Source organism: Sminthopsis crassicaudata, chromosome 1 (assembly GCF_048593235.1).
Source record: "Sminthopsis crassicaudata isolate SCR6 chromosome 1, ASM4859323v1, whole genome shotgun sequence".
Lineage (NCBI taxonomy): Eukaryota > Metazoa > Chordata > Mammalia > Dasyuromorphia > Dasyuridae > Sminthopsis > Sminthopsis crassicaudata.
The window spans coordinates 542521295-542534707 of record NC_133617.1 but is presented as its reverse complement, the minus strand read 5'-3'; the positions used below and the strand labels follow the sequence as shown (position 1 = coordinate 542534707).

The following is a 13413-nucleotide window of genomic DNA, read 5'->3' as shown; positions in this document are numbered from 1 at the left end:
AAATGAGTGAGGCAAGGTAGAACTCAGGTCTTACTGACTTTAGATCCAACCATTGTATTCACTTTATCACCAAAGGGTAATACTCTGTGATAAAGGAGGAAGAATTTTCAAAAAAAAAAAAAGTCATAGTTGATTATCATACAATTTTCTTGACTTTCTCTAGAAAAGGGCATTTAAGTAATGAATATTAAGGCTTGTCATTGGCAATAATTTAATTGTGAATTGGTGGGATTGGTAATCATGTGCATATCACAGGGAAAAATATGACAGTGATCTTATTTTGGAAAGAGTTGTTTTTTGAGTCATAGAGAATTTTACATATAGCCAAGTATGATCTAAACCCAGTTGTGTTTGCGTGGTCTATATCAGCTACTTTGAAGCTGTATCTCTTCATGAAAGCAGTTTTTCCCACCACTTTCTGTCCTTTAGGCCTAATACATTTCAAGTTATCTCTGCTGTTTTTTCAAAGGTCAGGCTAATATTTTTATGTTTTATTGGTATCATCTTTTAGGTAAAAGGGACATTGAATCTATTTAAAATGTTACTATGTTGAATATAACATAAATTAATATTTGGGAAATTGTAAAAGACTTATTTGGAACCCAATGAAAATACAAACAACTTATCTAGATATATTATAGTTGTGAAGAAAAAATATTGATGAAAGTTTTATATATTTTGCTTCATACTGTTTTCATATTTAATATGTTTGTATTTCTTTAAATATGTGTTGCTGGACTTATAGAAAATTCATTCAAATTTATATGTAATTAGCTAAACATACATTTTTCTGATCTTGGATGATAGCAAACTATATTATCCAGTGTATACTATTATAGATGGTTAAAACTTTAAAAGAAATATCCAGATGGCCAATAATCATTACCAACTTTTTCCTTTGTATCATAAATTTGCAGTTCAGAATGCAGTGATGGAGAATGGTCTGCTTCTTTGCCTCATTTTTCTGCTAGAGAAAAAGATCAGTCGTCAAGTGATGAAAGCTGGGAGACTCTGCCAGGAAAAGAGGAACATGAACCTGAGCTACAGAGTAATAGTAGTGGTCCTGAAGAAGAAACCCCAGAATACTCTTTCCATACAGGGTATGTTGAATTGTACTCCCACCCACCACCACATAGTGAGTGTGTGTGTGTGTGTGTGTATATACATATATATATGTGTGTGTGTATATATATTTCAAAGAAATAGGAATTTTATTGATCATATATTTCATATAGCATTAACCCAATAATCTACTGTTACTGAAGTTATAAATGTCAACATCCAACCTCCCCCTCCAAAAAAAAAAACCCAATCATTTATTCAGTTCCGAAGTGATTAAATTGAAAACATGGATGGTTTTAAATACAAATGTTCAGTAATTATATATTCTGCTCTAGTATAGAGCAGAATCTTAATAAAGAAATAGATATTTTTAGATAAAAGAATAATTATTATAGTAGGATACTTATGAAAAATGAGATTTGAGTTGTATAAGTGACAGGTAATTTTGGTGGTTTCATTTTAACTGAGTTACCTGTATTGGAGAAGAAATTTTCAAGGCTCACTAGAGAATTCCCTATACTGTTAAAATTACAAACAAACAAAAATAATAAAATTCCCAAATGATATATTAACATTCTTTCATTAATCGATGCCAGGCTAACGTATGAGCAGTTGGCAGGGGGAAGAGGGTTAGAGTAACCTGTGATTTTGATACCCCAAAAAGATATGAAGTTGGGACATCTGCCAGAGGCACAGTAACCTCGTTTTTTGTACTGTGGGTATCCACCATTAAGAGTTGTTGCCATTCTAAACAGGATAGTCTGGCAATATCCTTGAACACACATACAAGGGAATAACCCTTGAGAGTAAGTAGAAGTGTATCTATTTTTCAATTTTCTCCTATACAGGTACCTGCTTCATATCTTTCTGTCATATTTCTCTTCCTCCAGCTTTATTTTCTTCATTTTACTTAAAGAGGTAGTTGCTATTATTTCTTAACATGAAATCAAAGTCAGGATAATATTAAACTCCATTTCTATTCTCTAAGCAAGTGGAGGAAAATAGTTCAACATATATTGAGTGGCATAAGAAAAGTGGATAAAAAGGATACACAAATTATCTAAAAGAATGCCACTAATGAACTGTGGCTTAGATGAAATAGAATGCAACAGTAATTAAATAGAAAGTTTCATATATAATTTGAGATAAAGCCTACCTTAGAAACTTACTAGATATGTGACCCTGGGCAAGTCACTTAGCATCTCTCAGCCTTGGTTTCTTCATCAGTAAAGTGGAAATAATAACATTATCTACCTCACATGGTTGTTATAAGATTCAAACAAGGTCATAGATGTAAAATATTTCATAAAATTTTAAATATTATATAAATTAGTTTTATTATTATAAAGATGTATAAGGTATAGATCAGTTGTTTTTAACTTTATTTTTTTAAATCACAAGTTCGGTTCATTGTATTATAGTATATGAATTTGCACTATAGCTGTTCAGAAGCTTTGAGAATATGCATGATACAGGCTCTCCTAAAAGTCTTATTAGTGCTGTTTTAAATTAGCTTTAAACTGCATTATTTGGCAAGATGTTCTTGAAATATAAAATTTTATTTTACTCAGAACCATTCCAGCTAGCCTTTTCTTTTGTGCTTTAATGCCAGTATATATCTTTTCTGTCTCTGAAAATACAAATTTCCTTAACGAATAAGCACTATTAAAAGTAAACTTGTAAAAGTTTGCAAAGATTAGTGTTATAAAAAGCAGACTTTTCTGGGGAAGTTGACAAGATGATTGAATAAGATATGTATATCAAACTCCTCTCTTGTTTATCACCTCAAAACCACAAGAAATGGTCTACAGTTTTCTTTAAAAAAGGAAAGATGGAAAAAAAAAACTCATAATGAAAATCCCATAGAAAAAATATTGCAGAGACTTAAGGAAATAAATAAATTTTAAAAGACTTCTTAATGCAGTAAAGCTTGTGAGGTAAAAAGAAGACAAGCAGAAAATGGAAATAACTATCATGATTTGAGAGAGACAGAAATTACATATCCAGAAATGAAAACAAAACTATTCTAACCCCAGGATTTGATCAGTAATTTAATAATTAAATTAAATTAAAATACAGATCAAATCTGGAGGCATAAAAAAACAATTTGACAGTAGAATTGATGTTTTACATCTGGAGGAGTAAGAAACCAAGAAAACTTGGAGCAAATGCCAGACCATTCAAATTTATTCCAAGTACTGATTTTTCCAGATTTTACTGACAATTCTAAGAGGATCAAATATATTTTGTAATTTTTGTGAACTTCATTTTTCAGTTTATTTTGTAAATCTTTGGAACTTTACTTTTCATTTTCTAGAAACAAGCTATATATACAAAAAGTTGAAAGGTTTAATACAACAGTAGGAAAAGAATGAAAATGAAAAAAAATATATATATAGCCAAAAAAAGTTAGAGAAGCTTAAAAAACAGTAAAATTAAAAGACTTATGTAGGATTTTTACAAAGCAAAGCAACTGACAATGACAAAAGAGCTCAGTGAAACAATTTAAGGTTTCCTTGGCCCTCAGAAAAATATAGTGAAACAAAAAAAAGACAAGTATATATCAGTAAATAATAAAAGGAAATTAGTCAGAAGAATTTAAACCAGAGGACAGAGAAATGCCAAGCTCCAAAACTCGGTGGCCAAAGAAAAAGTCTTTGAAGCAACAAAGTGTAAAGGGCTCTTTTATCTAAGGACACCACTATCGATCATACAGAACTTGTAGGGGAAAAAAAAGAAAAATAATCTTGTAATAAATGCTTGATGATTACAACACTATAATCTTAGGAGGAGAGTAGAAAGACATATGGGAGAAAAGATGGATTTTTAATAGAATGATTTCCAGGCAAGGTGAAGGTCAGCAGAATTTTGGAATACCAACTCAGTGGGAAAAAAAAAAATGTACAAAAGGTAAACTTAACAAAATATTTTGAAAGTTCTAAGAAATTAATTACTACATGCTATATATACATGGTATAAGGAAAAAACAAGACCATTTTTATTTGGTTGTCCCATCTTGCCTGTGGAATATTGAAGATAACACAGAACAATAATCTGTGATGTTGGATGATTAGACAAAAGTGTCTAAGAAAAAGCAAGGAAAGGAACATAAAAAGGGACTTTTTTAGAATTTCCTGAAATCAAGGCACCATAGATAAAAGTTATTCTAAAAAAAGAGAGGGGAGACTAAATTAGGAAAGGAAACCTAATTAGCCATATGCTTATCTGGGCTGAGAAACAGAAGGATGGAGGTTATTTGTAGGAGGCTACTTCATGGGTTACTTTTGGTAAAGCTAGTCACAACAGCATAGGGCTGATGTTTTTTTGTTTTAATACAGTGATTTGAGTTGGAGCTAGGAAGAGAAATAATGGCATGATTTGAGAGAGACAGATGAGACTGTGTGTGTGGCTTATTTCATGCAACATAAGCTGCAGGTAATGAGTGCAAATTTTTATTAATTAATTAATGTAGTCAGGAGGACTTGAGTTCGAATTTCATCTCAGATACTTAACATTTCCTACCAGTTACTCTGAGCAAGTTACTTAACCCCAGTTGCCTCAGCAAATAATAATAATAATAATAATAATAACATCACAGGATTTGATGAAGGGGAAAATAAAAAGCTTGTTATAACCTTGAATAAGCAGAGCTTATCCTAAAAAAAGGAAAGTTGCAAAATGAATTCAAAACTAAAAATCCAAATTTGTTTCATACAAGAATATCAATCAAAACTTTAAAATTCATAAGAAGTTAAAATGAAAAGTGGGGAAAAATTATATTTCAACCGAATAAAAACAAGTAGGAATGATAATTATTTTAAATAAGATGATAAAAATATTCTTGAGAAACAAATAAGAAAACTTATGTTAAAGACACCATAGATCAGAAATATATATATCTATATTAAATATACTTAGAGACAAACACACACGCACTTACAACACACATATACATACCAAATGTCATATAGCATCTAAGTACTTAAAAGAATAGCTTTCTGAATTTCAAAAGAGACCTAGATACTAAGAGAGTAATTGTAGATGAACAGCATCTCTTTCAATCACTTCTATTAGAAATCTAAAGAAGGATCTTAAAACATGTTCTAAATCATTGGCAATTACTGAATTGGAATGTGAAGACCTTCAAGATCCTTAGGATCACATAGAGCTAGAACAAACATTAGGGTTCACCTGCTTCACAATGCCCCCGTTTTGCAGATGTAGAAGTGAAGCTTAAGAAGGCAAGTAACTTGCCCAAGGTCACACAAACAGTGAGCAACAGAGGTAGGGTTTGAACCCAGATTCTCTACTTCAGAGTCATTGCTCTGCCACTTTTAATGTCATTTCTCCAACTCCAGCCTTTCATAAAATCTTTAAATATTGTACTGGCCTAAAGATCATAAAAAACCCATAGGTAAATGCAAAAAAGTAAAAACTTTAAATCCTTTTCATACTCTTAAAGATAAAAATTAAAAACAATAAGAAATATTAATAAAATACTTAATTGGAGATTTGATGTTTGCTTAATGAATGTTACTAAAAAAGTCATAAAAATGATAAGTATATGAAATAGAATGAAAACAATGACACATACCAAAATTTATGCAATATGGATAATAGTTGGGTTTTTTTTCCAGTTTTATAGTATTATATTTTTCAAATATGTGCAAAGATCGTTATCAGCATACTCCTTTGCAAAATCCTGTCTTCCAAATTCTTCTCTCTCTCCCTGCCTATTCCATCCCCAAAACAACAAACAATCCAATAAAGGTTAAACATATGCAATTCTCCTAAACATATTCCCATATTTGTCAGGCTGAGGCCCTAAGTGTTTTTTAAAAGCATCTAAGAACCCACACTAGTGAGAAAGATAAATGAATTTGATTATGCATTTTTAATCTGGAAAATAAAAATTTTTTTCAAAGAATTGCCAAAGTAGATATTTTGAAAATTCACTGAGCATTTATTAAGGATCTCTCTACTCTGTGCCAGACATTTGCAAGTTACTAAAATACAGGGACAAAAAGAAAAACAATCCTTATCCTCATAGAGCTTCTATACTATAAACAGTATGGAATATTTATATAGATAAGTATATACATGATATTTAATAAGAGTCCCAAATACCAACACTTGGAGGAGGGGGGGGGTCTGGAAAAGCTTTTGGTAGGAAATAAAATCTAACCTGAGCCCCAAAAGAAACCAAAGATTTTGAGAGGTGGCATTTAAGAGGGAGCACATTTCTGGAACTTTAGGACAGCTTGTACATGAAGGCAAGAAATGGAATTCTGAATTTGGAAATAAAACCAATAGAGTAATTTGGTTGGATCATTGAATATGAGAAAGGAAAGTAAAATGAAGTATGCCTGTTAAGTTTGTCTAGAGCCAAATTGTTAAGAAAGCTTTTATTTGATCTTGTAGACAAGAAAGTCATTGAAGCTTCATAGAACCTGTGATTTAGGAACATCTATTTGGCAGTTATTTTAAAGATGTGCAGAAATTAAAAAGGGAAAAAACAGAAAAATTCACAGTTAAAATGGATTTGGGTATAGTATTTTACTTAGAATGTGCAATTTCAATACTTTGAATGTAAGCTATTTCACCTAGCTTGATATAGCAGATGTGGCCTCTAGTTTGATTAATGAAATGTGTTTTCAATCTGCATCATAGCTTCCTCCAAGAAGTTCCATGGGTGGATACCCTATGGATCAACCATGATCCTGTCTTTGACTGGATTTTCCTGGCCAAAACTGCTAGCACTTTCAGGTATGAGCAGAAAAAGGTAGCCTGAGTCAAGAAAGAAGAAAGTGAGGACTTCATTGTTTTTGAGGGCCTTGGTCATCAGAAACAGAGTGCTTGCTTCTGAAGGGGAGTTGAAGGGGGAGTCCAGGCAGTTCCAAATAACTGTGTCTTAAAAGCTGTAGTTTAAAGTATAGAAAGTCAAGATTGTCGTTTTGCTAGTTAGGAGTTAGCTCTATGTATTAAATACTTAAATGTAACTTATTTTTCTTTTGATGTTTTGGATCTCATGTAAGATATCAAAGGGGGAGACAAGATACAAGCAAATATATCACAGAAAATATTAATGTTCCCAAAAAGACAATTAGGAAGACGTCAATAAATAATGATTTATGTACAGATTAAAGGTGTGTTGATGAAAATGTGAAAGAAATATATAAGCTTTTAAAATTTTTCTGTTTTCAGATAACATCTAAAGAATGTCACTAAATTGACTGAAAGTTACAGAGAATACAAAATTCTGCTATGTTTTTGTTGTTTCTCTTAAAATAGTGTTAGAGTCAGCAGAATAGAATGGAATTTTAAAGGATGCTCTTCAACCGTGAGTCTTATACATGTATTAAAATCTTATAAGATTCTTTGGTGACACAGCCATATAGAGTAAGCAAGGCATCAATGTCAAGTGAGGTATAAAATGGGGAGCTAAATGTTTGTCAGAAGTTTTTACTACGAAGGATATCTTATGCCAAAGTCAAGATGGAAGAATTTCAGATGCTCATGCTAATTGCTTTGTCTCTAAGTGTTATTTTGCCTCCTCAGTGAGATTTATCATTATTCAAAAGAAGTCAATATGATGGCCTTTGTAGAGCAAAGTAAATTGATGAAAAGTTCTTAAAGTCAGTATTATGACATATAGTAAAATGGCTAATCCTTTGAAATTACTGTGTATGTCCCTGAGAGGAATGTTGACCTGGACCTAGGTTTGAATAGGAATTTTTATTTGTTTCTATTTTTGTACTCTTACTGTCCAGTGCAGCTACTTGTTAGTAACTTAATATCATAGAGACTTGTTTGGAACACTCAGACATAAAAAAGATTTTACATTGATTAAATAAGTAATATGTGTCAGAGGCAGAACTTAAACCCAGTTTTCTGTGACTCCAGATTCACCTTTCTATTATGCCCTATCATGTTGTCTCTGAATGCCTTGCAAAAGAAGGCACTTGAATAAATCTTAATTGAATTTTGTTGAATTACTTCCTTGTAAGAAGTTACATAATGATTATTAATAAAATAAATGAGCAGAAAATGAAATAGATTGATTCTTTATGGAAAGCAAGAAATTAGTTATACAGATAGCATTTTTCTTTCCCCTCCCACACCTCCCCCAAAATCTGTACTTGTACCTGTAAAGTATAAAAAGATGCATAAAAAAACCCTTCTGAACATTGAGTGTGAGAAAAACCTGTTGAAGAACATGTTTAAAAATCACACCAGATGAGAAAACATGGCTGGTTAGCAGTCTGTATTAGAAATACTTATGAGTATTTCTATTATGAACATAGAAATACTATGCTCATAGATTTAGAGCTAGATCTCTTGTAGTCTTATCTTTTTATTTTACAAGTAAGGAAATAGAACTCCAGAACTTAGAAACTTGATGGAGGACACACATGGAAGTAAAGCCAGAATTCATACTTAGTTCTTCTGATATCTTAGCAATTGCTACGTAACCTTATATTCAGTCACATAACCAGTGTACATTCAAGGAAGCTTTGAACCCAGGTCTTGAGTAATGGTTAGTTCTTTATCCACTATGCCATGCTGCCACAAATTATATTAATAAATGAACATAATTTTTGTTCTGCCTTGTGTCTATGCTCTGGGCCCTAGGATCTTGTTGAGTTTTTGTTGTATTGTTTGTTGGAGTGGAATAATCATCTCTTAATTGTTTCATCAAAGAAGCTAAATAAAGCCTTAAGAAAAAAAAATAGATACATTGGAATTATCCACAAGCCATTCAGTTCAGCAATTATTTGTCATATCCATACTATGGTTGAGGAGCCAGGCCAAGGGATAATGATCCAAAACAGTCCCTACACTCAAGGCCCTTACATCCTATTTATTTACACTTTCTTCAAGAGTGCAGTGTTGTTGTCATCCTCAAGTCAGTAAGATTCAGTTGATTGTGATTGAGTAGTTGGCAAAGCTTGTAATAGATTTAGCAAATGATTTAAGTATAAAAAAAAAAAGTGTTTCCAATTATGTAATATTACTAGAAATAATGTATTATATTATTTAATTTTAATTAACAGTAATTATTTTCATAATAGTATTGACCCCATTAAAGTTACTTTTTATTTAATCTGCAAAGATTTTTGTAGCATTTACACCATGAATGACAAAGATGCCATCAGATTTATATTCTAACTCTTTAGTCATCAGTGAACTTCATGGAAAAATATAATTACATTAAAAAATGTCCAGATGAGAGTAACAGCTGGGACTTTAACAACTATGAATACATAGAAAGCATCTTTGCCATAAGCAACAAAAATTCAAAGTATTCAATAATGGAGTTTTTAAAGATACTGAACACTTGGAAGTATCAGAAATAGAAATAGAATAGAAAAAGATGTGTGATGGAAGGAAGGGTCTGAATAGGCACAAGCAAATAAGACATTCAAAGTTCTGCCCCATTCCCGTTAATGGTAAGAGTAGTTAATAAGGTACATTGAACAAAAGCATCTTCCCTTAACTCCCTCCCCCCCAAAAAAAAGGCCATTTAAACTTTTTAAAATGTATATAAGTAAGCAGAAGTAGTTCAAAACAAATAGAGGATTGTGACCTTATCAGGGCATTTTATTTGAATTATACGGTTGATTAATCTATTCAAGTCACTATGTATCCTTCCCTATTTTTGTGCCATTCTGAAAATAGTTTTAAGGTATGAAGGATAAAACACATTAATGGATTTTAAATCTTGTATCCAATGGTGGTATGAATTAACTATACAAAATATATAATAAGATAAACTTATTTTCCAGAACAGCATTTCTTTTTTCAGAACTAGTATTCTTTTGCTACATTTTTAAAGCCTTTTCTTTAAAATTTATGCGCCTCTTAAAGTTTATGCTGTGTATGATTTATTTTCCATGGCCTTAACACTCTTGAGTCTTCTTTCTAATTCTATTAAATAACCATCCAGAACTGTGTATTGTATACTTTCTGTAAACTATTGGGGTCACAGAAATTCATGGAACTTGAAAATTAACTTTTCCAAACCAAACTTCTATAATTTACCCAATATAAACTCATTTAACTTCTACCTGAAGACTTCCAATGAGACAAAAATAATAATTTCACTGTTTTAATTATGAAGTTAAGCTGGGGTTAAGCCTAGACTTGTCTGTGTTAAGTTTCACCTGTTATTTCTAGTTCTTCCTTCTGGAGTAAGCAAAACAAATGTAAGTCATTCTTATGATAACCCTTCATATCTTAGGCGGCTATGATATCTCCATGGAGTCTTCTCCAAGGCAAATATTCTCATTTTCTTCAGTCAGTGCTCTGATGGCATGAACTTTACTATATAATTCAACTAATGAAGCCATGTTTCTCCCATCTTATAACTGTGAAGCTGTTGTTTTTACACCCAAGCATACATTTTATCCTGTTAAATTTTATTTTATTTGATTAAACCCAGTGTTCTAGCCTGTCAAGATTTTTCTTTTTTTTTTAATCCTGACTGTGAACACAGTATGTTTGGGTCCTGGCTATCAACACTGTGTTCTTCCTGTTCTTCCTAACGTTGTGCCACTCGCAGTTTTGATAAGCATAGTATGATTTTATCCACATGCTAGATTTAAAAAATTTTTTTTTAAAAAGAGAAAAAAAGAACAAGCATAGATCCCTGGGCTCTCCACTGCAGATATTTTTCCAAGTCATCTTTAAATTATTCATGACTAGCTCTGAATATTCAATTTGTTCTGAATCTATCTAATTATGATATTATTTAGCTCATTTTTCATATTTTCCATACATATTACTTGAAAGATTTTGCCAAATCTAGAAGACCATGGCTACAATATTTCCCTGATCTAATATCCTACTGTCATTGCCAAAAAATGAAATGAGTATAGTATAGGAGAACCACCTGTATTTGATGAATTTCTGATAATAAGTTCCATAATTTTACTTAGGAATCATAGTCAAGCTTACTAAATAGTCTATATTTCCAAGATTCTATTTTCTTCTCTTTTTTTAAGTTAGGATAATATTTGCTCTCTAGTCCCACAGTATTCTTCCATTCTGTATTGTTTTTCCAAGAATACGCCAGATTCACACATGCTATTTTTTCCAATACTTTGTAATTCATCTCTTTATATGTTCTCTTTATATCTCCTTACTTATCTTAATTGTCAACTCCCTATTAGCAATTTTTCTGTCATTTCCAGCATATATATCAGCCTTCTTTGTAGGAAAAAAAAAAGGAGAAATAAAATTAGTTCTTCCTGTACTCATCAGACATTCTGTTTAATTCGATAAATAATTATTAAGCACTTTTCATACACCAGTCACTGTTGTTAGGACAAAAAGACCTATCCAAATTGACTATTCAGAGATCGTTCATAGAAAGCAGAATTATTAGAATCTCAAGAAGGGGATCCCATGCATATTACTGTGGTCTGTGAGCCAAATTCACAGCAGGAGAGAGCCACTCCTTTGAAAATGTTCACAGTTTTTTTACTTTTCAGACAAAGAATCTCCAAAATCCCACCCTCTATATGTTGTGGTTGGTCACATAAACCTTTATTCCCCTATTTGATCAGTGGGATACAGTAGACAAGGTGATATACAGCTTTGTCCACACAATCCTTTCTTTGGACAATGGAATGCAGTCCAGGCCTTATCTGAAATCATGTGACTGGGGTCTATAGGCTTGATCTACTTTAGCTAACAGTCTCTGATCAATATGTGCTTAATCTGTAAGTTCTTCACCTTTCCACACACTGTGATAAGCACAACTCATGTTTTTGAAAATCTTCAATAACTTCTTTGTCATATCGATTTGAAGGTCTGCTTCCAGATTCTTTTTTATTACATTTTTGGCTGCACTTAACAAGTTATAACACCCAATTTTTCCATTCTCATTCATCAGTTATACAAAGGTTTTATTGAAGTTTGGCTTATAATTTTTTATCTTCCCTGATACCATTGTTATTCTTGTACACTAATCAGAAAGTGGTGTATTTTTCATATTTGCATTAAATTAATTTAAAAGCTATTAAAACTCTTCATTGAAAATTTGCTTAAATCTCACAAGATATCTTAGGGTTTGCAGGCTAGATTCCTTTTCTCTTCCCTACTAGTTCTTTTCCCAAAAAATAAACTAGGACAATTAACTCTTTTTCCCATGTAGTTTCATTTATAATTTCTTGAAGTAGAGCTTTGCAAAACCAGGCTTTGATAAATCCCATTTGGGATTCAAACTGAGCTGCATTATCATGCCTTACATTCAAATTACTCTGGTTCTAACTGATTGACCAATAATAAGTAATAAGCCCAAGTCTCACTTGGTCACTTAGAGTGAGTATAAATAACAATTGTTTCTATTCTAACTAGAAATCCTGAGGATCTTCCCCACCAGAATTGATTCTTTTTCTCTCTCCCTCCCTTTCTTCCTCCCCTAAGCCATTTTTTACTTTATTTCTTACCTTGCTTGAATCACTGAATGGGTATTGCCTCAGATAAACTGTGGCCTGAGAAAGATCTTAGCTTAAAAAGGCCAATGTCTCCCATATCTGTGTCCATCTCTAGTCATCTTGACAATCATGTCTCTGGACTCAGATGACTCTAGAGAGTGAGACTGATGACTTTGCACAGCCCTGCCTCACAGAAATCCAGCTCACCTATAAGTTGATGTCACCTTCCTGATGTCTTTAATCTGACTGAACAACAAATATGTTCCAAATTATACTTCTGTATTTTAGTGTACAGATGAGAGTTTTGACTGGCAACATTTTTTTTCAACCCATAGAGGAGTCAGTATCTAAGACAGTGGTCCTCAAACTTTTTAAGTAGGAAGCCAATCTGGGGTGGGGGGGAGGAGTGGGAAAATTAGAACAAAAGGTTTGGCAGTTGTCAATGTTGTAAAATTACCCATGCATATATCTGGTAAATAAAAACTATTAAAATAAATAAATAAATTGGGGGCCAGTTCACTGTTCCTCAGACTATTGGAGGGCCAGACTATAATACAAACAAAAGCTCACACTCTGTCTCTGCCCATTTTCCACAACCCAGCTGGACGCATAAACATCCTCAGTGGGCCACATCTGGCCCACCATAGTTTGATCTAAGAGAGTAGTCAGCAGTGTCAAATGCTTCCAAGATGGTCAAGAAGGATGAGGGAGTTATATGATTTTGTCAGTAAGAAGTTAAAAGGTGGTCATTGTTAACTTTGAAGAGAATATTTTGTGTTGAGTAATGAATGACTAGAAAGAGAATGATGCCCTATGGAGAAGATTAACAGTGTTGATAACAACCTAGCCATGTCCACTCAGTCTGTGCAAATTATTCTATTAGAAATTGAAAAGCAGACAGGCTACTGCT

The 13413-nt window shown here is 32.4% G+C and overlaps 1 protein-coding gene across 13 annotated transcripts in view; it reads left to right on the top strand.

Annotated features, from left to right (window-relative positions):
* Positions 1 to 13413, top strand: part of PJA2 (praja ring finger ubiquitin ligase 2) — a 116869-nt gene that overhangs the window by 75733 nt on the left and 27723 nt on the right. For 7 of the 13 annotated variants that reach the window (XM_074281931.1, XM_074281940.1, XM_074281930.1 and 4 more), the window contains 2 exons: positions 918 to 1100; positions 6733 to 6828. In XM_074281931.1, coding sequence (XP_074138032.1) covers positions 918 to 1100; positions 6733 to 6828 — 279 coding nt within the window. The remainder of the gene's footprint in view (positions 1 to 917; positions 1101 to 6732; positions 6829 to 13413) is intronic. The other 6 variants (XM_074281942.1, XM_074281937.1, XM_074281941.1 and 3 more) reach the window with 1 other exon arrangement.